The 26493-nt window shown below is 47.4% G+C and overlaps 7 protein-coding genes across 7 annotated transcripts; all 7 read left to right on the top strand.

Annotated features, from left to right (window-relative positions):
* Nucleotides 1-530: 530 nt before the first annotated feature.
* On the top strand, nt 531-1128 carry TREMEDRAFT_60881 (uncharacterized protein; the record flags this gene model as incomplete). Its single annotated transcript, XM_007003367.1, has 2 exons — nt 531-777; nt 929-1128. 2 exons carry the CDS (start codon nt 531-533, stop codon nt 1126-1128), a joined length of 447 nt encoding a protein of 148 aa, XP_007003429.1.
* A 3948-nt stretch (nt 1129-5076) lies between these two features.
* TREMEDRAFT_28696 (uncharacterized protein) lies at nt 5077-7683 on the top strand (the record flags this gene model as incomplete). Its single annotated transcript, XM_007003143.1, has 9 exons — nt 5077-5234; nt 5349-5541; nt 5680-5916; nt 6043-6269; nt 6357-6450; nt 6574-6676; nt 6873-7124; nt 7281-7392; nt 7566-7683. Coding segments are annotated over 9 exons (1494 nt in total), but the record flags the coding sequence as incomplete, so codon positions are not given.
* Nucleotides 7684-9258: 1575 nt separating this feature from the next.
* TREMEDRAFT_15540 (uncharacterized protein) lies at nt 9259-10821 on the top strand (the record flags this gene model as incomplete). The annotated part of the gene is made up of 4 exons (XM_007003101.1): nt 9259-9566; nt 9893-10017; nt 10145-10432; nt 10631-10821. Coding segments are annotated over 4 exons (912 nt in total), but the record flags the coding sequence as incomplete, so codon positions are not given.
* Nucleotides 10822-13580: 2759 nt separating this feature from the next.
* Nucleotides 13581-19866, top strand: TREMEDRAFT_73441 (uncharacterized protein; the record flags this gene model as incomplete). The annotated part of the gene is made up of 17 exons (XM_007003668.1): nt 13581-13907; nt 14323-14430; nt 14469-15128; nt 15205-15491; nt 15786-15892; nt 15975-16127; nt 16431-16504; nt 16549-16712; nt 16873-17385; nt 17621-17780; nt 17868-18058; nt 18170-18501; nt 18602-18827; nt 19155-19336; nt 19491-19653; nt 19703-19730; nt 19798-19866. The coding sequence occupies 17 exons, from the start codon at nt 13581-13583 to the stop codon at nt 19864-19866; spliced, it is 3744 nt and encodes a 1247-aa protein (XP_007003730.1).
* A 714-nt stretch (nt 19867-20580) lies between these two features.
* TREMEDRAFT_60877 (uncharacterized protein) lies at nt 20581-21014 on the top strand (the record flags this gene model as incomplete). The annotated part of the gene is made up of 3 exons (XM_007003366.1): nt 20581-20661; nt 20702-20781; nt 20855-21014. 3 exons carry the CDS (start codon nt 20581-20583, stop codon nt 21012-21014), a joined length of 321 nt encoding a protein of 106 aa, XP_007003428.1.
* A 503-nt stretch (nt 21015-21517) lies between these two features.
* TREMEDRAFT_60876 (uncharacterized protein) lies at nt 21518-22482 on the top strand (the record flags this gene model as incomplete). Its single annotated transcript, XM_007003365.1, has 6 exons — nt 21518-21678; nt 21712-21801; nt 21849-22176; nt 22218-22307; nt 22342-22357; nt 22406-22482. The coding sequence occupies 6 exons, from the start codon at nt 21518-21520 to the stop codon at nt 22480-22482; spliced, it is 762 nt and encodes a 253-aa protein (XP_007003427.1).
* A 1545-nt stretch (nt 22483-24027) lies between these two features.
* On the top strand, nt 24028-26255 carry TREMEDRAFT_60875 (uncharacterized protein; the record flags this gene model as incomplete). The annotated part of the gene is made up of 4 exons (XM_007003364.1): nt 24028-24106; nt 24139-24606; nt 24627-24972; nt 25016-26255. The coding sequence occupies 4 exons, from the start codon at nt 24028-24030 to the stop codon at nt 26253-26255; spliced, it is 2133 nt and encodes a 710-aa protein (XP_007003426.1).
* Nucleotides 26256-26493: the final 238 nt, after the last annotated feature.

Here is a 26493-nt window from a genome sequence, read left to right as displayed (position 1 = left end):
TCCCGTGGGGGAGTGTTAGCCGATAGAATCGGGCCGGGACGGCCGAACCGCCGTTAGAATTACCCCTTCCGTCGAATATTTCTCCGTTCAACTTATCCTCTGAACTTTATTCGATCGTCTCTGGTTTTATGCGTGTGAGTGGAATGTGATAAGTATAGAGACATGTAGAATTGATGTATGCTCTTTTTCCCCTCTGTATTATCATCTAATTATAAGCGTTAACAAGGCTTCACACCACAATAGAAGCGCTTCAGCGCATCCTCAGAACACTGCTTGTGGATCCAAGGGTTGAGAGCTAGGCGACCAAAAAGAGGAAGGGATATCTAGATACTCGTCGACACAGGGCAAAGATACTCAATACTGCCGTGAATACCTCTTATGACAAATGGACTGATATCTCTAGACGTATCTTTGATGTTTACAAGGCTCTATCAGGGCAAGGCAATCTTCCATTTCCCGGGCTCTCATTGTCTCAAAACAGACAATATACTCTTGATAGAGATATTCAGGAAGCTATGGACAATAAGACAATGTCATTCCATTTATTCTCAGAAGATTTCCAAGGCCATCTTGAACTAGAGACACACACTACCGCAAGTCCAGTGGACAAAGTCCGCCTAGGTGCTGCTATTCTTGTAGGAGCAGTTGAGTTCTACTCATCACGTCGTTACCCTTCTCAAATCAACTCCAGAGGAGGTTTTACACTCAAACCGGGGGGTTACCTCACAGAAGACCAGATCTGCGAGATAACACAACACAACACCCCCCCACAAGATAGTAAGTATTTTCATTTGTTCAATGCCCACTTTGCAGATCAGAATGGACTCCGGACCATCGCTCTCCTAAGTTTATGGACCCACATTCTACAGTATGAACGTACAGTACTACTGGGACGAACTTGACTTTGCGCATCTGCTGACGAGAACAGAAGTAACTGAACTGGCTCGGATACAAACAATGAGGGCGGGTGCTTCCAGGGTTGCTTGGTTGATTCTTGATCCAGAGGTTTTCAATAACCTTACAGCTTCCGACAGGAGATTGCATTATAATATGATCAGAAATCGGACAATCACTGTGCAGAACGCTTTGAGCCAGAAGGACATGACAATTACAGGCAACTGGACATGAATTTCAGAAACTATCTACTACATAAACCAAGACCTGAATTTTGAGAAGGAGAAGAGGAAGAAAACCTATCCAGGATTACGAGTCCAAAGTTGGAAGATGATACCTGCATGCCAGACAGACATGGGAACCGAGGAAGACATGGATAGTGATGACTCATCATTGAGCACTTTGACTCCAAGCAACAGCGAGGATAGCCAGGATGGTGACCTAGACAGTCAGGCAGGAGCTTTCCCAGAAGTGCCTGTTCCCATATCATTGAGCGCTCCAGAACATACAAACACCACCAGGATCCAGGATCAATGCACGGGAGAGTACGGGCTTCCAGGAGGGGACCAAAGAGGAATATCCTGGAGAGGGGATTACTGACCCCTCATTGATCATGGGTGTCCTGGGCCCACTGAGTCATGATCAGTCACAAGTACAGGAAAGTCATTCATTGGTCCAGGGACGTGCCCTGTTCAGCCCAGTGGAAACCATGGGGCAGTCTTCCAATCAAGCTGAGCTTGATGCCTTTTTGGACTATACAGCTACACCTCAATTTGATGAGGATATGCGTGCATTAAGTGCTGCATTACTGTCACAGACTTATCCCGGGTGTAAAGACCAGACGTGGGGTGTTACGGGGTAACAACGATTTAAGACAACTCCATTGAATTCGATGGATTAGGGTAGAGTAAAGCGGGATTTGGAGGCAGTGCTGCTTTAGGTAGGGACGGGTTTTCCCTTTTTGAGATTTTCCCACTGGGTTTGCTCGAAAGCGGTTTTTTACCTGTCCAAGTATGTACGTAGACGCTTGCAGTAGGGGGAGGACGAGGACAAGGATACCTGTAGACAGTATATAGTACAATCAGCAAATTACCAACTTTGCTGATTCTTCAATATCATTCTTGGGCTACATCAAATGCAGAGCAGACACGATCCATTGCATAGCACCAGAGACACCTAGATTTCCACGAGAGTTCTGTGACGACCTGGCTAACCAGCACCAGGCCATACACTGGCCATGCATGTGACATCTTAAGCCACTGTGCTAAAAGGCACAATATTGCAATCAGCCCTATGATTGCGATCCGGCTATAACCTGATGTCACGACTGAGGTTGCAGGTTCGTGACATGAACGCACTTCATCCAACTTCTCCAAGACCCAGGCCGTCCTTCTCCTCCCTTCGACTAACTCCGCCTAACATCGCCGCACTTCTGCTTCCATTGTCCCTACTCAGCCTAACTTTGTCTAACTGTGCCGTACTTCTGCTCCCATTGTCCCTACTCAGCCTAACTCCATCTAACTTTGCCATACTTCTGCTTCCATTGTCCCTGGTCCCCCTAACTCCGCCTAGCTTCGCCGCACTTTGCCGTCCTTATGCTCCAGACCCCTGTACAACTTATTCTCCCGTTGTACTTTGCTGTAGTTGGTCTCAGATGTCCTAAGTTACGTGTAGGGTGAAGAGGTTAAGACGTGGTAGGAGTTTTGATGGTCAAAGGAGGGTTGTTGATGGTGGGATATTCAAGGTGTCACGACGTAGTTCATGACACTTTGAAGTTCCATAATCTGAGCAAGGAGGTCACCCTTCTCTTGCATAAAAGCATCACTGGCCTCTTGGGCTTCACGGAGTTGAACTTCCATGGCACTAAGGCGTTCTGCCAAAGTGGGGCCAGCCATAGTGAACGGTACCTAAAGATTAGTGTACCAAATGAGTGTATCAAAGGACTTGGGAGAGATCAATCATACTGTTGAGCCTGGCTGTGTTAAAGAAAAGACAACAGGTGAACAAGTGATGAAGAGAGAGGAGATGATGACAAGGTAACGAAGAAGGAGAGAGAGAGTGAAACTTTGATACACTGGACAAGATTACTTACTGACAATAAGAGAGTCCAAGATGATGATGGCAAGAGGGTGTCTGATGACAATGATAGGGCCAAAGGTGTTGAAGAGATTGAGGCTTGGGGCCTATGTTGAGGACAAGGTTGAAGTCAAGCTCAGTATCAAGAACTTGGTCAGTAATTGGTGAAAACGTATGATAATTGATTTCTAAAGAAAAGAAACTATGGAAAGAAGCTGTAGGGTTTAAATAGTCTACAGATGGTCCCAGGGGGCCTGCTCCACAGGCCACCAGATTTCTAGCGCCTTCCTATGCTTATCATTGCTCTGCTGCAATACATTCAGCTCTTTCCTATGCTCTGCATTGCTATCCTCTGAGATCCATCGAGTCTGGTTGGAGGTCTGCATGCATTGTGGTGCAAGTACATGTCTTGCAACACAGCACTTTGCTATGCGTTGAGAGACAGTTGTAGTGTCACAAAGTGTGTGACAAGTCGAGCGAAAGTTGGGGAAGGGTATTTAACCAGCGATCGGCTGTAGAGTTAACTGCCGATTAATAGGCCTTTTCGTCGCAGTGGCACTCCGGTTCCCCTTGTACATGAGTCTGTGCAAGCCATTCATGCTATAGTTCTTATAGTAGGCTTGTTTTAGCGCTGGGCTTGATGCCTTGTGCACAGCAGCCTCCTCCCAAATCAGGTTTAGATCACTGTTCCGTTGGGCACTGTTATATCGTGCATATGCTGGTCAGTATGTCTCGTGACAGATTAATCGGCGGTTGCGGGTAGGATCCTGGGTTCGACTCCCCGGACGGCGCCGGGGGTAACCCAGGCCCTACTTGGAAAACCTCCCTCTCGGAGTAAGTTTTCGGTCTATCGTACCCTTCCCAAGTGTGGGGGCCCAAGCGGGGTCCCCTTGTCGGGGCCCCAAAGCGGGGGCCCAAGAGTGTCACGACTCTACCAAGTCGTGCCCCAAATCACCTGATTCAGGGACTGTCACCTGAGTGTCATCTGACTATCATCTGAGTCAGGGATTTTCACCTAACTCTCACCTGATCCACCACATTATCACCTGATTCTCGTATGATTCTCACCTGACTATCACCAATGTCAGCTAATACACCAATTATGAGGTGATTATCACATGATAATGCATGATATCAGGTGATTATCACACGATAATGCATGATATCAGGTGATTATTGTTCAATTCTCATCCGATTATCAGGTGACTCCATTATACGAGAATCGTACTGATTATCGGGTGAGAGGGCTTTCGAAAAGTATATAAAGAGCTCGTATCTATTTTGTAGTTTCCTTTTCTCAAGGATCAAAATATTATTTGCCACTCACAAAAGACCTCTTCTTGACATACTACTTACATCCGACACATCCCTCATCATCATCACCCCTGTCCACACCATCACACCCACCCTCACCATCATCTCGACCTGCCCGGATCCTTCGCAAGTCACTTTAGTCGTCCGACCACATCACAAGTCTACGGACAACATACTAACCGCCGTTGTCCAAGCTAATTGAATAGTTGCAGTCCACCTGTCTTTGATCCATTGAGGTCTGTCAAGGACAGGACCGTGACAAAGAGAGTGCATAATGTCACAAAGTGTGTGACAAGTCGAGCGAAAGTGGGGAAGGGTATTTAACCAGCGATCGGCGGTAGAGTTAACCGCCGATTAATAGGCCTTTTCGTCGCAGTGGTTTAGATCACTGTTCCGTTGGGCACTGTTATATCGTGCATATGCTGGTCAGTATGTCTCGTGACACCCTTGTGGGTGGTGAAGTTTGTGAGAACGGGATCGTTGATGGCAAATTGACACAGTACATCTACAGATAGTCCGTCCATCTGTATGAATGTCTCACCTGCACATATCATCCGAGTAAGTACAAGTAGACAAAATCTCGCCATCCCGTCGTATGACACGAGTGGATCGCTGGTGGAGTTTCCGCGCGGATCAACTTTGCACGATTTTTGCCACACGTCACACACTGCCACACTCGACCGCGTACATCTTCCGGCGGAAACGAACCCTCACTCCCAACTTTTCGCTCTGGATACTTCGGCTACTTACTTCGATTACCTGTATATCTAGCACATTACAAGCTGGCATGGACTGATACGGATGCTCACACGGATGTTCAATATGAACTCTTCAAGATTAAGAGATATAGTCGCCGTGATAGGTACCACCGGCTCAGGCAAATCACAACTGGCAGTCTCACTCGCTCGATCACTCGACACCCTTCCTTCCTATGTCGCATCCCCTACCGAGTTGACAAGAGAACTTACATTGTTATCAGTGGATGAACCTGGTCCATCAAAACCCCGTCAAGATCTTCTAAGGAACGGGGATGTCCAATTCACGACCGACCAAAGTGAGGTGAGCACGAGGACCATCCCGACCAAGGCCGTGGTCTTGTCGGCGGACTCGATGCAGCTGTATCGCGGATTGGACGTCATCACCAATAAAGCTAGTGTGGAAGAACAATGTGGGGTGGAACATTGGGGTATGAATATGGTTTCTCCTGGTGAGCCGAGTTGGGAATTGGGAAGATGGTGTCTTGAAGCTGGTACGAAGGTTCGTCAACTTTTCACTTCTTCCGCTCATCCCTCTTCAGCATTAACCCCCATCTGTCCACCTTATCATCCTGATCGATGGTTGGCCCTGATTTCAAGTTAGGATCTGTACATACGATTGGACACATTCTGATGGTAGATTGACTCTCTGGAAAATTCAACCCTCCCTATCATTTGCGGAGGAACACATTACTTCATACAACATTTCTTGTTTCCCCCCTCTGAGCTGTCCATTGTACGGCCTCCTACTGGTTCCCTGAAGGGTAAGGATAAATGGACACCACCGTGTCCACGACCGAGCACTTCAGGTTTAGGAGAAGAATGGGAAATGTTGTTAAATACCTTCTGGACTAATCAGCCCATATGGCCAAAATCTGTCATAAGTCGGGAAGAGACAGTTTCACAATATCAGTCTCCTCCACTGTCAGATCAGAACTCAGCAGATCTTCAAATAAAGAAATCCGCCACTGGCTTGTTCGACGGAGAGAAGGGAACAGCCGAGTCCTCGAATCAGGGTCATGAACAAGAAACGCAGAGAAGAGGCGCAAGTCGTACCACGTTGCGGGAAGCTCATCTCTTAGCTTTACATCAATTGTTACAAGCCGTCGATCCGAAAGAAGCTGGAAGATGGCATTGGCGTGATGGACGTAAAGTCCGAAGAGGGTTAGAAAGGTGGTGGGAGCGATGTGGGTCTTGCGCAAGCGGGACGATGTCACAGGATGAATCAACGTCAGCTGCTCGACATGGAGAGGAGAATGGGCACGGTGATGCTTTTGTGGAAGGAAGACATTTAATCGGGATCAATAAGTTGGGAAGTCGAGCTAAATTCCGTACATTGATTTTCTGGGTATACGAAGGGATGGATACTCTTGGGCCGAAGCTGGATAAGAGGGTGGACAAGATGTTAGAGGTAGGTATGGTGTGTTTGGCACTCATCTATCTATCAATGTGTCGATGCGTTTTCGAATTTCCGCGTAGTCAGAGGCTGTAGGAAGAGAACATGATACGGAGATGAGCTTTTGCTGACTGATAGAATGGTCTGTTGAAAGAGATTGCGGAAATGCGTGAGATTGCGACACGGATATATGGGTCAAGCGAACAAGTGGACTACACAGAAGGGATCTTTCAATCCATCGGTGAGCTATCGTTTCCCTGTTTGTTTCTCCCATCCCCGTATCATCTCCCGCTGCCTCGGCGGTCCTCAGAAGCTGGTCCTTATCAGCCAGAAGCAGTAGTCAAGGGTGATCTCGACGAGCCGACTGTCCTCTACCTTCAAGTCCGCTGGGGATCATGACTGGTAATGCGGGGTATAGGAGAGTTCGCTAATCTCAGGCTTCAAAGAATTCTCCTCTTTACCTCTCGACATCACCAACATCAACGCCGCTCGGTCTGATCCTCATTTTTCAACCATGTTGAATCGTATGAAATTGTCTACTCAGCAATACGCCCGATCACAATTGAAATGGATCAGAAAGCAGCTGCTTCCGGCTGTCGGTGAGGCTAGAGAGTTAGGAGGGGAGGTGTGGGTTTATGTGATTCCAGGCGGAGAAGAGGGAGAGAAAGTGGCAAGAAATATCTTATCTTGTGAGTGTCATCGACTCCAACTCTCATTACATATCTCTACCTGAAGCTTTTGTCAAATATAAGTCCAACTTGTATTGCAGAAATCGGTCCTGATTGGAATTCCAGTTAGTGGCAGGGAAAGAGTGTTTGTGAGTACTGAGTGAGACTAAAGGACAGGTTTTCTGCGAGATGAAGATATGCCAGATCCAAAAACGATAGGACATTCACAGGCTGTGGAGTTGCTTCAAGTCTTGGAAGAGTCAGGGATGAAAGTACCGGATACGGCCGAGTGAGTGTTCAACCCTTGATGTCTGCCTTTGATCCGTTTCTCTTAACACCTCCCACCTCTTCGTCGAGTTCTCCACTGCGCGAGATCGGCATGGCATGGGGAGGTAGATCGCCCTTTGTTGATGATACGAGTTTGGCGAACGTTGAGTGAGGCGGAAAGAAATTGATGATTAGGAGACAGATAGTTAACGCAAGGAAAGAATGTCCACTATGTTCGGAAACTGGTAGACCATTCTCCGTCTTGGCAAAAGAATGGAGAAAACATCTGTCTTCTCGAGTACATAGACGGTGAGTCAAATTTGTTCTCCTTTCCCCTCCTCTCCGATTCTCGTTCGTTACGACAGCGGACGAGATGGGATTATCCGACTCGCTCAGTTCGCATACCTTTTGTGACAGCTGAGGAAAAGGAACATCCGACTATCTCGATCAAAAGAAGAAAAAGCTTCCCGAGTGGCTCAGGCCAAAGCAAAAGGTATCGCGCTAGGAGAGTTGCGACGTGATCTTCGTTCTTCTCTTTCTTTCGGTTCGGATCCGTCAGACGCTTTGGCCATCTCAGTGATAGACATGAGTATATCGCAAGTAGAGAGACATTCAGAATGATTCAATATCTTCTCGCCGAACAATCCTGTTGCAAGTACAATCAGAAATGATCTGGGGTTCTCATCTTTGTCTTGATGATTTCACTCGTCACTGTGTGTTGCCAAAATGAGAAGACTCCGGCAAATCGTCCCGACGAGCCGATGTTTCTAGAACCCTCCTGACATCCTTTCCCCCATTTCTTCTGTCCCCTCTTGCACCCTCGGTGTTTCCATCAAAGCCGAAGTAAGGCGGGAAGAGGGAAAGATTGATGCATCATGCATGATGCATTTACCGCTTCGCTTGACTCGACATCTGTGACCATCAACAAGGGCGTCGTTGTCTCTGCCAGCTGCCGGCGGTGTGCCGCGGGGCCGCGGGGTAGTGGAATTGGGTGCCTGATATCTACTTAGTGGGGTCCCGGACGTATCCGAATATCCCGATTTCTTGGCTTTTCTTTGTGCTGTGCATTCCTCCTCCGAATTGTCTTTCTACTTGCTACAGGCTACAGCTCTCCACCTTCAATCCCAAACATCTTCCATTATCCTCCTCGAACCTCAGATTTGTCACACGTGCGACTGAAACGAATAGAGTAATCCTAGGATAGTAGATCACTTCAAAGACATCCCTTTCCGAAAGATTCTCAAGTCATCCGAATAAACTTCCTTCCCCCGGTCAACTTTACCGACCCCTCTTGATCCGAAAGAGAAGAAGGCAGAAGAGGCGAGGTGGTGGAGGGACTTCTTCACTTCTCATCGCATCGCTCATCGCTCATCGTCATCAAAGGTACCCCTACGAACGGGGGTCATCCGAGACACGGACGGAAGAAACGTTAGAAAGGACCCCCCTCTCTGTCTCTTACAAATTCGACAAGGGAGAAAGGAGAACGAAAGAAAGAAACGTCATTACCCCCCTTTACCCCTTGTTCTTCCAAATCACTCGCATCATCACTCTGCGCTCATCTTTCTCCTCTCCTTATTCGCTGCGCTGGCTATTCGGACCGGCGGCCATCTACATCATCATCATCACGAAGCGGCAACGGTTTAATTACCCGACTTCGCCCTTTATTCCCCCGTCATACTTTTCCTCTTCCCCCCCCCCACAGATCTTACTTTGTCTTTTGATCCCACCCGTGGCTTACTTCTCAGAACCCAACCGTTTTCAAATTCTCTCACTTGCTTAAACAGCTTGTCAAACCACTTTCATCCCTCGACCACTCATCAATCAATTTCAAGAAACATAAATATTCAACGGTTCTTCAGATTTTCAAGATAAAATTGGAAGATACAAAATGATATCCCCTGCACCGACTTATGCTAGAGTAGCATCTCTTTCTCAATGGTCTTCCCTGTTCTCACCTCAAGGAGCCTTCCGCGCTCCGTCAGACCAAGGAAACACCATCGAACATCTCGACCTTGATATTCGTTTCGTCCCTTCTTCTTACGAAGATATCAAACAAGGCGAAGGAATAGGACCTTTGGTTCTTCCCAACGTATGTATTTTGACACTTCGAGGTGGAGAATATTGTCAAGATTCGGATGAGAGAATGGAGTTGTTATTGGAGGTTTTAGAGAATGTAAGGCCTGTGGAAGTTAGATGGTGAGGACATATTTCTTTTTCGTTCTTTCCACTCCGCTTCTATTTCCCTCATCAACTACCCACATCCCCTATGATCATATCTCGTATCCATGATTCTACGATTCTTTCTGAAATCATCTTGAGACTGCGGGACCAACCTTGGAACTCCTGGAGAGGAAGATCGGATACGGGTGGCGATGTGACGGCAGTGATACTATATCGCTTCTTGATCATGATCGCAAGAGGCGTAATTGTGAAACGTCCATCACTCGCAAAGGTGTATCTCCTTTGTGGCTTAAGTCGACGACGTCGATCAGTATGTAATTTACACACATCGCTGACATCAGGCTCAACGCGGCACAGGAGGCAAACGAACAAAGGACATACTCCACCGTCTGCGTACATCCCGTCATCATCGCTGCCGGTCAACGTTGGGCGGCGGAGGGTGTTTTGAGGAAGTTGATGGTGCAGGGTCAGTCTGTCTCTCCATATCTTTATTTGTTAGATCTACCCTCTCGCAATTCGATCCCTTTTTCATTTCGATAATCTCGACGAAAATCATGATATTCTCCGATGAGTTTAATTTGGCTTACGTGTAGGAGGATTTCCATGCCCGAACCTCTCGGCCCCAACACCATTCTCCCTCACACCAGCTACAACTCCCTGTCCTTCTCCTGGTCCCACTCGAGCGACCTTTGGAAGTTTTACAGGTCTTTCAGGTTTATCTTCCCTCCCTGCGCTAAGCACCACAAAGCCAAAAGTCATTGATGAGGCCAAAGCGCACGAAAGGGCTGAGAGGAAAAGATTGGCGGAGTATAGTTTGAAACCGAGATTCGACTTTGCTTTCGCTTCGTGGGGCGTTGAGATACTCGAATGGAGCTTTGAGGGTGGGTAAAAATTCCTCGCATCACCACGATATTGTCTTCTCTGTGATTATGACTCTCGTGTCGAGTCTCGCCAGCCCCTGCCGGATCGACCTGGTGATGTCACAATAATGACACTCGATCCTTATCATGTCCCGGGCTCCTTCATTGACTTGAGTAGCCGTGGCGGTTTATATACTAGGGACGAAGTCTGACGCACAGGGCGTTTCACCCCTACTGGGATCCATACTATCCTCTCTTATCTCTTCAAATCTCTCAACAAATTCCTCAACGACTACCCACTTCCTTCACTCGCCATTATCTCGCCTATCCCCGATGGCATCATTCAAGACCTCGTTCACCTACCGGAAATCCTTGATATGTCTCCCGAAGCACAGGATTGGCTCCATGACGCCGTCATCCTCCTGACATCCTCCAAACAAGTTCACCGACCATTCGTAGCTTCCACACCTGACACGAGGGAAAGAGTAGCGGCGAGACTTAAAGCTTGTCTTTTAAGTGGTGGTTTGATACCCGCTGATTTTGAGCACGCGGTGGAAGAGGATGACGACGATATGGAAGTGAATGATCACGTCATGGTCGGAGAGGAGAAAGGTATCACTGATGGTGTTGATGTTGGAGGTTCACCAGTCAGTTCGGTAGGATCTTTACCCCCCATGGGAACATCGACGAGTGATGAGGAAGAAGATAGGGATATGGCTACCACACCTGATATGGGTACTAGTATCATTTATGGGATCATGGGGACGAGGAAAGGACAAGTTTTGACGAGAAGTGGGAGTGAGAGTGAGACTAGTGAAGTGAGATTGTGATGTCTCGGAGGGTTTTCACTCGGTCAACAATCACAATCACCTTTACGAAATCGTGAGGTGAAGAAGGGAAGCGCGTGATGCTTGTCGGTTGAAATGGTCGATCATGCTTTGGATTTATATACGATCAAATGATGAGAAGACTGAGTTATGTATCTAGAGTATTGTACGAGTTGTATTCCATGCTTTCGATGACATGTTTATACTTTGTGCATCGGTGTGGGAGTTACGTTTAGTACGACTCCCCTTCTAGCAAGGTCCGAGGCAAAGTGGCAGATGCAACTGACAAATGCCTCGGGTCAAATCCAGTTTTACTATGTACAATCTACCGATAAATTGTGATGCTCTAGAAACAATAATCCATATTCCTCTCCACATCTTCAAAACCATAACAAAGCTGTCATATTTCATGCTACCAAATCAAATGACAAAAGATTCGTTCACTTGAAATGAGAAATTCACACACGTATGTAAGAAATACGATATATCCTTATGCACGGACATCATCTTCCCCATTCCCCATCCTCCATCCTCCAAAGCCTTCAATCACATGTGCCGAGTTCGTCGTCACCCTTAGATATTTCTTTTCACTTTCAGGAAATTAAGTCTCAGATAAGAACATCATGAATCCTTCGGGGAGAAGGGCGTATGGGGAAACCCTCATACATCATTACTTCTTTCCCTCGATTTATGCCATTTATGTCATTTGTGCCACAATCGACATCTTCCTCTTCATCTAACACATATCACTCAGAGAGATCTATGTACTGTAAACGAACTTCCCTTTAAGCTCTTGATCAGTAAAGAAGATAGAAACGATTATGTACCTCCGTTAAAACTTGGGATTTCGTATAAGATTGGAAGTGAATCGATGGTAGGGAACAAACACACGGAAAGGTCTGTCACTTGTCACTTTGTTTACTTCTTTCTTTCCCCCTTATCCGACGGTCCAGGTTATAGATCCTTCAACACGGGTTTGTCAGTGGATGAGAGGAAGGTAGATACATGAAGAAATAAATATGATAACGGTCTTGGTCGGGTTGTGGTGATCATATTGGTCTTAGCCACGATCAAAGGTTCCGAGGGGTTGAGACTTCGAGATTCCGAGATTACTTCAGAATCTGAAGGAAATGTTTGGATAAACGAGGAAGAGATGGATCAGAAGTTACTAGACCGTTCTGTTCTTAAAGATTTATCAAGATAGGTGATTTGTATAAGATGAATCAAATACTTTTCCGAAACTTAAGCTGACATGTTCAGGAATTCTTCATAAAACACCTTTATAAACATCTCTCATCAATTTCCCTTCCTTCCTTCTTACTTTGACTCATTCCGTGCACCCCTTCCACATCCACATCACTTCGATAAGGACTGTAACCGGGAAGAGGGATGGTTGATCATATTATAAGTTGATTCTCATCGCTATCGTCATGCCAAAGAGGCGGAGTGAAGAAGAAAAACACACGCAAAGTTTATCATGCTTTCCTTTTATCGCTTCGCTTCGCTCCACTGCAGTACACATCGACTTCTTGGGAAAGACCTTCGACATACCTTTCGACTTTGCGAATCTGTGAGTTTGCCAGTCTGTGATATATAGCTTTACTTCTCAACACCATCTTAGTGAACTGGATCGATAAATGATATAAGAGATTTGAAAGGTCAAGAGTAAACATTCAGCTTCATCTATTTCTCTCTTATCTTCTCTCAAGAAGGCATAGAGGGACATACGAATACGTAAATAGACCCGACTTCTTTTATACAGACAGAAAGGATATATGTAAACGGTGTATGACGACAAGGACGAACAGACCAACAGTCGACTTCTCACTTCTCAGATCGACAGACCGATAGAGTCGAAGACCAATACACCACCGATAGATTAAAGGACCGATAAACGAACGAAGCGAATCAAACTTAACAATACTCTTTCAAAGATGAATCATCCCCCTAACCCATCTTCTTTTCTATATCCACCTTATATGACATCTCAGAACCCTTCGAATCCCGTGCACTCATACACCCACCAATCAAATATGTATCAACCGATTCAACCCAGCCATGAACAAACACACCACGGACCACATTCACATCTACTCCCTAACACGGCTTCTACTTCTGGATCAAGTTCGATGAGTCATTTGATTCCTCAGTCTCAAGAAAGGATGGAGATGGTACATTATACATATGAACTCCTACCTCCCTCAACGGATACTTCGGATTTGATGGATGGAAGGAACTTGAGTTGGGATACAACACATTCTCCGGTTTTTGGAGAAGCGAACTCTCAGGTAACATCTTTTACTGAGAATGGGGGGGTCAAAAGGGAGAATGGAAGTATTAGTATGTTACAGCCTAGAGGAAAGGAAGAGTATCCTCGCTCACCCTCGATTTTACCCCCACATTCGAATTTATCCCCACATATAGGTCGACACAACATCGACTTTGTCAGAAAGAATGAGAATATAGGGTTAGAATCTGAACGGATCATCCACGTCAAGAGGAAGAAAGATAAAGGTAAAGAAAAGGAAAAAGATTTGAAGGAAGAAGAAGATGGAAAGGGCTTAGAATTGAAAGAAGAAGAAGAGGCAGAGGAGAAAATGGATCATAGGAAGAAAAAAAGAAATAGAACGATACAAAGCTGTTTACCTTGTAATCGTAACAAACGTGGAGTGAGTCGTCTCGTTTCTTCCAGCTGTCAGACTTTACCTTCCCTCTTTTTGTCTCCCGCCTTGATCGCCCGACTCTCGCTCCTCACTAGGTGTTTCTTGATTCAGTCCATCCCTCACACCGCTCGCTCATTCGTACTCCCAACTTATACTCCCTGTCCCTTGTTCCAGACCCGCCCTCGCCCGGGACCTCTCACTTCGTGAAGTTTCATCCTTGATTTCGTACTCTCTCAGCGACTGATACGTACATTAACCTGATACCTGAACCTCTTTACTTGTCCTTCTCCCTGAGCTATCTATAACGGGCGGTCGTTCTGACCTTCCCGTCAATGCTCACCTTACATGCCGGACCTTGTTCGGGACCCTTGACTTGTGATGAGACAATCCTTAACTCCCTTGATCAGTAGCTGACAGACAGTGCGACAGGAAAAGACCTTGTGGTCGATGCACAGCATTGAACATGACTGGTTCTTGCGTTTATGAAGTAGATGGAATACAAGATTCCTCCGACGTTGCATTAGACGAAGTGCAACATTAAGAAGGAGGGTTGCTGAACTGGAACAGGTCACAAGGGAATTACGACAACGTTCTTCTCGACCTTCTCTCAGTATACACCAGTCACATGTGAATCCAAATATTGTCAGTGTCCAGGAGGATATTCGACCAGATCGTCCCACTTCTCAAGATGATAATCCCACAGACAGATATCCTACTTTTGCGTCACGAGTTCTGGGAGAGAGACATCCTTCTTCAATGGAGGGTAGTGTTCATGTCGACCTTGAATCCTATGATATGGGTAATGTGGAAGATCGGAAAGATTTGGAAAGGATAATACAACTAAGGAGGAAAAACGAAAGACAAGAAGGTACGAATGCGGAACAAATAAGAAGGATAATCGTGGATAGATTCGCACGGTTTAAATTGGACGAAGCTGCCATGATGCAAGTGGCAGCTTCAGCCATTATTCAACCCTTCTCCCAAACTGCCACTCTTCCTACCCAAAGATCTACCCCTAACATTCCAGCTGAACACACACTATCATCCTCGGTGAGGAATGATGGTATCACAACGAATCATGTCGATGAACGGAAAGAAGGGAATGGGAATTGGTATAGAAAAGAACCTTACTCCACTCATCTTTTAGCAGGGGAAGAAATGGTAGTTGACGGAGTGGGTCAAAAGACTTTTCTAGGTGTCACAGCTGGTAGAGCATTATTAAGAAGAGTAAGTAACAACCATGCCATCATCTCCTCTTTCTTTTCACATTTTTTCGTACTTAGGAATCGGGCTGATCCTTTAGTTGAGAGAAATAACCACCAATAATCCATATATCAACACCACCAACCTTTCATCCCCACTTACATCTTCTCCTCCAGTGGGAGAAGATGAACTTCTCACAGTCCCGGAAGATACTGTGTACTCTGGTGTTTTACCTGATATACGGAAAACTTTCCCTTTTGCAACTATATGGAGACAGGATAAGTTTATAGATGAGATTATCGATTTGTTACCTAACAAAGAACAATCGGAAATGTTGTTGGAATCGTTCAAAGAAGAGATTTGTGTCTTTTTTCTCGCTTGGCATCAGTGAGTATTCCTTCTATTCTTATCCATATCTTGTCTTTTTGGCGACGATATCGTATACTGTTTTTCACTTTGTATCTTCCATCATATGTTCGCCCTCAAATGCACGCCCCCCATCATGCTCGCCCGAAACATCGGTCGATTGAAATTACTCTCCACATAACACTACTCAATCTTGACATGTCTTCCTTCACGTTCACACTACTATCGCACTTGCCTGCTACCTACCATTTTTCTATGGTGTTGGGTGTATCCCATTGGAGGTATCACGAGACGCAGAATCATCGCTCACTTCAGACCGACCCTCGAAGCGGAGTACAGGAGGTTTTTCTCCCTCACCACATCAGAGAAGAAGAATGTTCCACTTTTCTGTCTAGCATTGTATCTCATGATCTGTGCCCTGGGTGTGTCTCTTTCCAACCTCACTTCGTTATCCTCGCATTGCTTCGCAGTGTGAATGCAGGGAAGGAGGTTGCTAACTTACAGGATCACTGATGCGGGCGTCTAAGCTCGAAATCTTTGGCGAAGCGATGATTGACTCTTCGTCGCGAAATTCCAGCATGGAGGATGAGAGGACTAAAGGCACGATGAGAGACCAAAAGGACTTAACATGTAGTAGGTTGCAAAGTGAGCTGTATCGTGAGTCTCCATTCACTCGTACTCATCACATTCCACCTTGGCTGTCTATTCCTGTACCCCCTCCCCGACTCTTCACCTGACCCCATCTTTTCTCTGCCGGTTTATCATCATCTGCCCGCGCATCCTCGCATAGCTCATAATGAGACGATCCTCCCTTCATCCATGATTTCTTTAATTCTCGCGAAAACGACTCAATCATCATCGTCGTGGAGCTTCGCCCTCTGACCGATGTCCATATCACGGAAAAGAAGTGGGGGACGGTAGGGCCAACCCAGTGTATGGGAGCATCATTGCTGACCATAGTGTCCGGGGCGGATCAAGCTTTAAGACTTTGTTCCTTCCTGTCCAATCCGAACATCTACACCATCCAAACTTCGGTATGTCATCCCTCTCTATATATCATGACACTGATTGACGTCAGATACTCATCAATGTTTATTTGATCAATAGTGAACGCGCAGCAGACGCTTGGAGTCTCACAGGAGTTCTAGTGAGACAATGCATAGCTTTGGGATTACATGTCGACCCTGCGAATCTAGATTCGAAGATTTCTATGAGGACAGCAGAAGTGAAGCGTCGTATATGGTGGGAGTCTCCCTTCCCCTCCTTCTCCCTTTTCACCTACCTCATTCCGCGCCCTCTTTAAATCTGCTAATGTGAAACTGCGTCATCTGTCCAACTCAAGCACCATCTTCTTCTTTCGGTTTTCCTCCTTTGAAGATTTATCAACTCCACTGACATCCAGGTGGACAGTCGCCAGTCTCGACGCACTCCTATGCATTTCCTTCGGTCGTCCTTCCGCCGTAAACTTCTACACCACTAGTCTCCCCCAAGATCGAGCAGATGATCGACTTTCCGATCTTCCTGGCTCTTGTCAACTACTTTTGCCACCATCCAACGTGATTCGTAATGAAACTACAGAGATGACATTTCACGCAGCCTATTTTCAACTCACTATTCCATCATACGAACTTCTCGAACGAGTCTTTTCGGTTGATAGAAAATACTCACGTTCGGCTATTTACGGTTGGTTTTCACCTACTCCTCGAGACGACACCATTTCGGATCACGATGCTTGTCGACATACGTACGAAGATGCTGTTAGGTTGGCGTTAGATATATTCACTTGGTATAGTCATCTACCGAGTGGAATGCGATTTGATCCTGATAAAGATACCGCGGAAGAGTATATGAGTACGAGGAGTAGAGTACATATTGGACAAACTTTGTTGTTATGTGTCAAGACTTTCATGATTGTGTGAGTGGTATGGTCCCTTACCCCTACGAATCAAACAACTTTCTCTTCACATCACCTGTCGTCTCCCTCTCGTCCACTTCCCTATGCCGTCTCAATACCAGAAAAGCAAACAACAGCGCTCCTGTGAGATGACTCAAGATGGGATAGTATGATTATGCGGTGTTGCCACATGCGTGTATGACTGGAGTCTGTGGAAACTTCATCGGATTTGAACAAGGTGGATCTAACATCTCAGGATGGTCCTCCATCGACCTTACCTCCGAGCAGACCCGTCGGCCTATCCCGATTCAGCAGAGATCTGCACTCGTGCTGCTCATACAATCCTCTCAGCATATCGGTTGGCATATGATACTCGTAGTTCCATCTTTTGGCTTTGGTGGACATACACTTATCGTGTGAGTGGCTGCAACCTCTTTCTGGTCTCATCCGTTCACTACCACGGTGATTCGCTGCTGTATAATGTGACCAGTGTTGACCACCAGGCCTTCCAAGCAGGAGCCGTATGCGCTTTCATAGCTATCCGTCAACCCGGAACACCGAAAGGTCAACGATGTCTCGATGATCTACGAGGAGCCATCGAAATGTTTGAGAATAGGATCGCGAAGTGGAACAGTGCTCATCCTGTTCAAACTGATCTCTGCCGGGGATTGGTCAGATTGGAGAAACTAGCAACGTGAGTTCTTTTTTGCTTTCATCTCATCTCATCCCATGTCGTATCACATAACGATCAGCCAAATTCACCTCATGTTTCATCCTTCACGCCGCTGTCATATGCTGATATCAGTGCCGCTATCAATCAACGACTCTCTACATGTGTGATACATGATCATGGACTCTGGTCCGCTCCAGACCCATCGGCAATACCCAACACTGATCAGTTATCCGAAACGAAGCCTTTATCGCAAATCCGAGCGTTTCCAGAATACTCCGCACCTAGCCAAATAAGAACCCAGTATATACCTGAAGCGGGAAACGGAGACGCGGAATTTCGTCCGGGTGATCAATATACCGGACTCACAGGGTTGAGTCGTACCGCTTCAGCCACCTCTGGAATGGGATCGCAAGGAGGAGCAGATGGGATTATAGGACAAGATAATGATACTTTGACTCAGGTTGGTGATATTGCCCCTTGACCATCTTCATCTTCAGATTGCATTATTCAGAGTAATTGATTGGTTCTGAGTCAGGAGATCGAGATGGAAATGCTGACTAACAGTTATGGGCATCGATGTTTGGGATCAAGTGGGATGGCGATATGCCGATGAACTCTTAAATTGGTCAATGATGTACCTCAATCCGGCTCGCTCCTTATCGCTACTGGACGATTATTTCAAAGCAATATATCCATACTTCATCCCGACCGAAGACGTACAACAGGGTTCATGCCGGATCAACAGATCATTCAAAGTTCGAATACAGAACCCTAAAATAGCTATGTCGACGTCAAGACTGACATATACTCGGACCGTACAATCTCCAAATTTAGTTGACTATGATCAGGAACGAGTTCTCCTCACAATCTTTCCACCAAACGAGTATGAGACATCTTTCGTCATCATATTTCCGCTCTCGGCCGGTTGATTCACTACCACCCTATCAACGTCCTTCACCCCTTCTCACCCCACGTTGTCACGACTAGCAAATATCGCAACTTAAATTCCCTTCTATCATCCTGACAATTTATAGGAAAAGGAAACAACAACTTCTTCTCTTCACTCGATCCCTCCATTGTCCTTCTAGCTATGCAAGATTTAGACGCTTTTTCGCAGGTTGGGACTTCCATTTCCTATTCAATTCCGATCTAGCACAGCCTACGATTTTGAGGCGATGACGAACCTTTATACTAGTCGTAGACCGAAGACTACATCAATGGATCGACCATCGCCTCGAAAACGTCATGACCGATTCGACCGGGTTTCCGAGCCAAATCTAGAGCATTTGTATGAATCAAGTATTTGACACCACACCCTCTTCCTTAGAACTCAATCTCTACTATCCGACAGCATCGTACAACCGAATTTAGATTATCTGGCAACTATGAATTCTATCTCTGCTGACTCCACGAGTAGCAGAGAATGTTGAAGGACATCCGAGTGAACATACAGAGGACGTATCCCAAGACAGCCCGGCCCCTACGGAGGATGAAGTCTTTTGGGGGGATCGCTGGGTTGGTTTAGGGGACTTACCCTACGTTCATGCTCCTCCACCGTCTGCAGTACATTACAAGGTGTCAGAGAGTTCACTACTGTCATTTGAAGATTCATTACTGTCAGTTGCCCCGCTCTCTCACTGTCGTATGTCAAGCTAATTTAAGCAGAGACCTGGAAAAGTCAGTTACCAAGTGTGTGGGTGAACTTTATGACCGTCTTCAGGAACTTCGTGAATCTGTGAACTCACTCCCTGAACCCACAGCGTCTGGGTATAGACTTTCCCAGTCTGGGGATGGATCAGACTTCTAACCATGAACAGGGCATCATTTGACAATACAGTTCCAACAATTCAGTCAACCCCGGAACCCACCCAATTGAGAGACACAGTGACCAGATCTCATACTTGAAGGCGAGGGTTTAACGAACGCTGATAAGGACTGCATTGACAGAGCTATATGCAGGAAGTAGTTCGGGGTGCGGGTAAAATTAGAACCGGGTTGATAGCGAAGCCTATTGAACCGAAGGAAAGATGCATGAAGTTGAAATTGGGATGATGCCAAAAACGTATGTATTTGATGATAAAGCTGGGATAGTAGACCGCATTTCAAGAGAGAAGACTTGGGCTGACATTCGTAGTAGGATGATTCGTCAGATATGAAAGCTCTTGAGGACAGTCTAGGGTGAAGAAGGGTTTTGGGTCACGGGGATGAAAATGGAATCTAGCACTGAGTATTCATCCATGTTACCATGACACTAGCTTCTAGGTCAGGGCCAGTGTCCATCAATCACTGACCAAAGGTAGAAATCCGAAAGTCGTCCCTATGATGGCCAGGTGGGGGGCCGGCGGCCGGCGGTTGCTTGGTAACCTTTTCACCTTCGGTAGTAAGGAAGTAAACTGATCCTCTCTTCATTCCTGCGCATACGCAACCTCTCGATAGTGACTTCGTATTGTATCATTCTATTGATTGAATTCATGTTAACAGACAAACAAGCTCGCATCATACAACAATGTGAATGTCAGGGGTTTGAGGACGGAATCTGTCAGATGTCAAGCCAAGTGATCAACTTGTCGGTGGGAAGTGGAGAAAACCTTCCATCCGGGGGAATGCTATTCACTACACCTCTAGTAAGTCATCACTAAGTAAAGTGCCAACGCTGAGATGAAGATATGGCTCTGGAGTTGGAAACACGATCTGAGTGAACCAAATCCTGGCGTCTATATCCCCACCACCAGCTTCATGCGGGCGTGAGTCGTGAGTCGTCAAGTGACGATACGAGTTCCACCCTTATATCCTCCCAGGACCGATGCTAATGGACAGTGACCGATCCCTGCGCTCGTATAATAGAGGCCGTAGGAAGATCAAGACTCGACAACTTCGTCTTGACTACAACCTCACACGTTCCCACACCACACCAAATCGATTCGATCGCGTCTTCCTCGACCATTCCTATCTTCTCACGTCTACACGAGTGATGTAATGATGACTCTCCACCACAGACCTCCCAACACATCCTTCCCTTGACGTTTCTTTTGCCTGGGAGATAAAGCGGACAGACGGCGTCAATCACAAGGCAACAAGATCGAGTTTTCACCTCACCTTCCATGCCTGTCATCTCTTCGGAGTCCGTTGGCGTGTCCGTGGGCTTCCGGTGCACTGTGCAAATTCTGGATGATCAAAGGGAATAGCCTCACCGCCTCTCGGTGACGTCACCCACTCCTTCCACCCGGCTAGCCATCGAACAGGCAGTGCATCGAACGGGTGACCACCGCCTCCCCCGTCTAATGACCGACTGCCCGACCCCGTCTCAAGCCATAAATAGACGTGCAGGGTCGTGTTTCTAGCCATCTCTCAAACACGTTCATTCATTCAACTCTCATCCAAAGCAGATTGTCAACTTCAATGGACCTACAAGTTAGTCGTCTCAACACAGAAGGGGAGGTAGACTCCATCCTGTGTTCTGCGTTCATTTTGCAAAGCACAATGAGTGTCCTCGAGTGTACTGTTCCCTTCACAGAAGCAGATGACAATGTTTCTAAAGCCCTTGGTGAGATACTTGAAGTGACTGCACGGGCTCTGACACACGGGCCTGCTTCGCTTGTGCCAGTGGGACAGGTACTGACACCACTGAAGATTGTGAGTGGGTGGGTGGACACACTTGATGCCTATCACTGCAGGACCCCGACTGCTCGAGTGGAATGTTGCTGTGCAGAACTGGCAATGGGGCAAGCTTGGGATACATTGTTGACAAATGAGTATTCCGAACAGTGAGTGGCATGATGACTCACCAGAAATCTTGAGCTGAAACTTGCAGGAGGTGTGAACAGGCAAGCCGGGTTTTGGACATACAAACATATTTGATCAAGTCACGCCCCAGCAAAGCTATTGCCACCTCACAAGGCGCAGATTCCCCTCAGTCTGGGGATAGTAGGATTAAAAAATGGGGTGTACACCTCTTCTCATGTTCTGCGTTGATTCTGCACACCACAATGAGTGTTCTCGGTCATACTGTCCCCTTCACAGAAGCAGATGACAATGTTTCTAAAGCCCTTGGTGAGATACTTAAAGTGACTTCACGGGCTGTGACACACGGGCCTGCCTCGCTTGTGCCAGTGGGACAGGTATTGACACCACTGAAGATTGTGAGTGGGTGGGTGGACACACTTGATGCCTATCACTGCAGTACCCCAACTGCTTGGGCAGAATGTTGCTGCGCAGAACTGGCAATGGGGCAAGCTTGGGATACATTGTTGACAAATGGGTATTCCAAACAGTGAGTGACATGATGACTCACATGGAATCTTCAGCTAAAACTTGCAGGAGGTGTGAACAGGCAAGCCGGGTAATGAACATACAAACATATTTGATCAGGTCGCGCCCCAGCAAAGCTATTGGCACCTCATAAGGCGCAAATACCTCCCAGTCCAGGATTAGCAGGGGGATATTGATGCCCCTGCTATTCTTAGAGCATGGAACAGTCTGGGCCAAGTTTTGCCCCCAAAAAAGAGTCAGGACAGAAGTGCCTGTCACAAACTATATTGTGAGATCCCCTGATGTTGATTAGTAATGCCACATAACTGTGATACAGATTGGTAATCCAATTTTGATTTGTAGTCTTCGATGCAACTCTTTACTATCATTGTAATATTGTACTCGTCGTACACTTCAAATAGATTACAAGTCACAGTACCTCTGGATATAGTGAAGATATCACAACGATTATACGCACTTACACGTGCATACAAACTGACCCAACAAGACATTGGAAACCGTACAACAGACCGTACACAAAGCACCGTACTGGTGTAGTTGGAGAAATAAGGACAGTCCTGCTTCGGTTGTGACGTAGACATCACCTCGTTATCACGGCTGTCGAACAACAATCTTCTAGCAGACCGACGGTCGACGAACCTCGGCTAACTTGACGCTTCTAAGTCGATGTCTCACCCAACCTGGAGGGCGCAGACGTCGAAAGGAGTGTAACTACGGCGTACTTTGGCGTAGTTACTCTAACGGGGGTTTTGTTCTACTGATGGCGATGTATCTCGATTGTATATAGCTATCTCTATGTCTTTCACTACTGACAACAATCAAGGATCGCTGAAGAAGTTCAGCAATCTGTAAACTATCTATACTTCTCCTCTCTTCTCATAGAATGTCCCTCAACCTCTGCACAGCCTCGCGCTCAGTCCTCTTCGCTCAACTTCGCCGTACCTCGCCATATCCGTGATATCCTACTCCGCCTACTTCGACTAACTTCGCTTAACTTCCCCTACTCCATTCTCCCTCGGTTTCCTTCCCCTAACTTCGCCGTAGTTCTCCGTTAGGCGGGGTTGTCGTGACAAATAACCCCTAGGTTCTCGTAACTTCGAAGTAGTTGGTCTCAGTGGTTCGGGGTGATGGTGGATAGTGGTTCGGTGATGGTGAGAGGAGGGTCGGTGATGGTAGTTGTCAGGGGTGTCACGACATGGTTCGTGACAGTCGCCCCCTCCTTAGGTGTGAACGTCCTCGTGAGCTTCGTATGCATGTAATGAAGAAAAAGGACACTCAGCAGGTTGTAGGAAAACAAACGTCAAAGCACCAGTTGTTGGTAGGTGGCCCGTAGGTTGTTGGTGATGAGACGGACTACTTCGTCGAAGTTCATCGTGGTTGTTATTGTTACCCGTGGTAATTACGTTGTATGTGAGACAGAGGATTTGGGGTATATCAAACCTCGTCGAAGTTCGTCAGCGTATCCCTAACTTATATGAATGTGAGACACGTAGCGTGGGAATTTTGATCGTCGCCATGGTGTTTGTTGTTGCTGAGACACCTTGTTATGCGAAGTTACCAGCGCCCTGACGACGAGTCGTCGTGTAAGTTATACTAAATACTCAGTACTTCGGCCCACTTCTTCTTCTTACCCAGTACTATTCCTAAATCGTACTATCATCGTCTATCGATTCTCAGCTTTTACCTTACCAAACATATCCATTTAATATATTTCTAACAATATGACCTCTCGACCAGAATTCAACGCCTACCGCATCTTTGTAGATCGCTTCACCGCTGTCCATAAGTCCACTCGTGCTAGTCATAAGTTAGATCTTCGCTGATTATATCAGTCTCTCAGCAGGGGAATTCCCCCCGCCAAGATTCGTCCATGGGCTTTGGAGCCCTCGCCATCACTGATGGTTCGCCGTCTGTCGCGGCCCCTCCTGCTGCCGGACCCTCTGCTGCGGTTCCTTCTGCTGCCGTGTCCCCCGCTATGGCTCCGACCTCTCTCTCCTCTGGCCAACAGGAGGCCAGACCTGCTCCTGTTGGCCCTTCGCAAGCTTCGGGTCAGTCTGCTACCGTGGTGGAGATTGATGATGACGGCGAGGAGATGGATGTTGTTGATAGTGATGAAGAGATGACTGGTGTTGTTGATGATGAGGAAACGGGTGGTGCAGATGATGGAGAAGGAATGGGCGATGTGGATGAGGAGATGTATGATATTGATCTCGGTGACCAGGAGTTGTTCAAGGATAGGGATGGTTGGTTGGCCGAGTTAGGAGGATTGAGTCGTACGTTCCCTGTCGCGTTACCTGTTTGTGAGTGCTAACATGGCCAGCTATTCGCGTCATCGAAGGATCTCCCGAGCTTCGTGTGACGATACAGAGCTCCAACGGGAGGAAACGAGTAGCCTACATGGCTAAGTTGGTCGAGGTGAAGTCCGAGAAACGTCGCCGCTCCCCTTCGGTCCACGACGACCCTCCCCTTCCTTCGGCGAAGCGGGCCAAAGGTACTCCTAGTCGGCCTTCGCCTGTACTGAGAGAAGTGTCTCCCCCTCCTGCTAAGGAGCCAGGGAGTGCTCGTAAGGCGTCGTTGCGGGAGCAGGAAAGATTATGGAAGTTGTTCGAGGACAAAAGGGAACGTTGGGAGGTCGTCAGTATAGAGGAGTCGTGTGATAGATGTCGGTAGGTTTCTTCCACAGAGGTTTATTCATCTGCTGATCAATAGTCGCGAAATTATCACGTACAGGAGGAAGAAGTGGCCGTGTTTACGACCGGTCAAACCTCGTAATCGTGGATCCCGTTGTGCTTCCTGCACTTCTGGGCCATGCTCGTTCTGTCCCCCCAACGCCGCTCGGGACATTCCTCCTAGATCTCCGTACACTCCGTCCACCGCTGTCCGCCGTCATCTCCCCACAGGACTAGACAGGGACTATCCTTCGCGCTCTCCTTCGGCGAACTTCTCCTCTCCCGGCCCTACCTCGCCGTCACCCGCCGCCCGCCGCCCGCCTACCTCTCCTGCGGCCGGACCGTCTCGTCTTCCCGCTACTCCTTTGGCAGGTCCGTCCCGTCCCACTCCTCGTTGTGCTCCTTCCGCCGTCCTCCGGCCTTCTACTCCTGTGGCTGGCCCATCTCGTCTCCCGGCTACCCCGTCGGCCGCTTCGCCTCGTCCTACCAGGAGCTGTCCTACTCCTGTCTCAGCACAAGAGGACTCTCCTCTCACTCTTCCTCCTGCCCTTGGAACCCGAAGTCGTCAACCTTCTGTCCCCCCTGCCACTGGGCTCTCAACTCCTGCTCTTCCTGTCCAAACTCCTCCTTCGAAATCTCCAAAAGGGAAAGGCAAGAAGAAGAAGGCCGTCCAATTCGAACCTGCAGTGGTAGAAAATGAAAGTACTCAGCTACCAGAGGAACTCCCTCCTCCCCTCGACCACCCCTACATCGCCGACGATCCTCGAATCCCAGAGGAGGAGAAACAATTGGCTACTTTCCGTTCTCTCATCATTGGGTTGACCACGCAGTTACACGCCAATAGACGAGATACGGCGAAGCTTCTCGAATATTGCATGAAGCTGGTCTCTGGTATGAACACTCTGTCCCGGACGATGGCAACTCTTGTAAACTCCTCCGATATAGGCCCATTAGCGCGGACTGAGTTAGCTAGAGTCTCCCGAGAGCTCATGACGGACATGAACGATTTCTACCGCAATCTCTTCGATTCTCCCTTCCTCCTGAATCCCATCGAGTACGCCCTTCCCCCCACGCTCGGCTGGTTAAGGCCACCCAACCCGGCTCGACTCAGTTCTCAGGATGCTGCCTTCCTCGATATCCTGGCTCTTCCCCCGGACTGTCTTAGAACACTTCGACAGTTATGGAAGCTGCCTAGTCTGAACATCGCTCGTGACTCTGCTCTCCATACCTCCCACATTCTGGCCTTCAATGCAGCGTGGAGAGAGGCTCGGTCCCTTTGACGGGTGGCACCACCGAAGGTTACGGGGAGTAGTTCTGGAGGTGGCCCCGTACCGGGGAACGGGGAACAGGGAGGAAGTTCGCAGTAGTGAGTTGTACTTAGCTGATGTTATACCTGTTGTATGAATTACTTCCTCGTTCGTGGTCTCACCACTCGTCCTTTCTTCGGCTTATCAGGGTGAAGTTCGTGGAACTTTGCCAATATGTCATTAGCTCCGTCCACATTTTCTACTGGTTCCC

The sequence above is a fragment of the Tremella mesenterica genome (genome assembly GCF_000271645.1).
Source record: "Tremella mesenterica DSM 1558 unplaced genomic scaffold TREMEscaffold_3, whole genome shotgun sequence".
Classification (NCBI taxonomy): Eukaryota; Fungi; Basidiomycota; class Tremellomycetes; order Tremellales; family Tremellaceae; genus Tremella; species Tremella mesenterica.
This window is presented reverse-complemented; position numbering and strand designations above follow the sequence as displayed.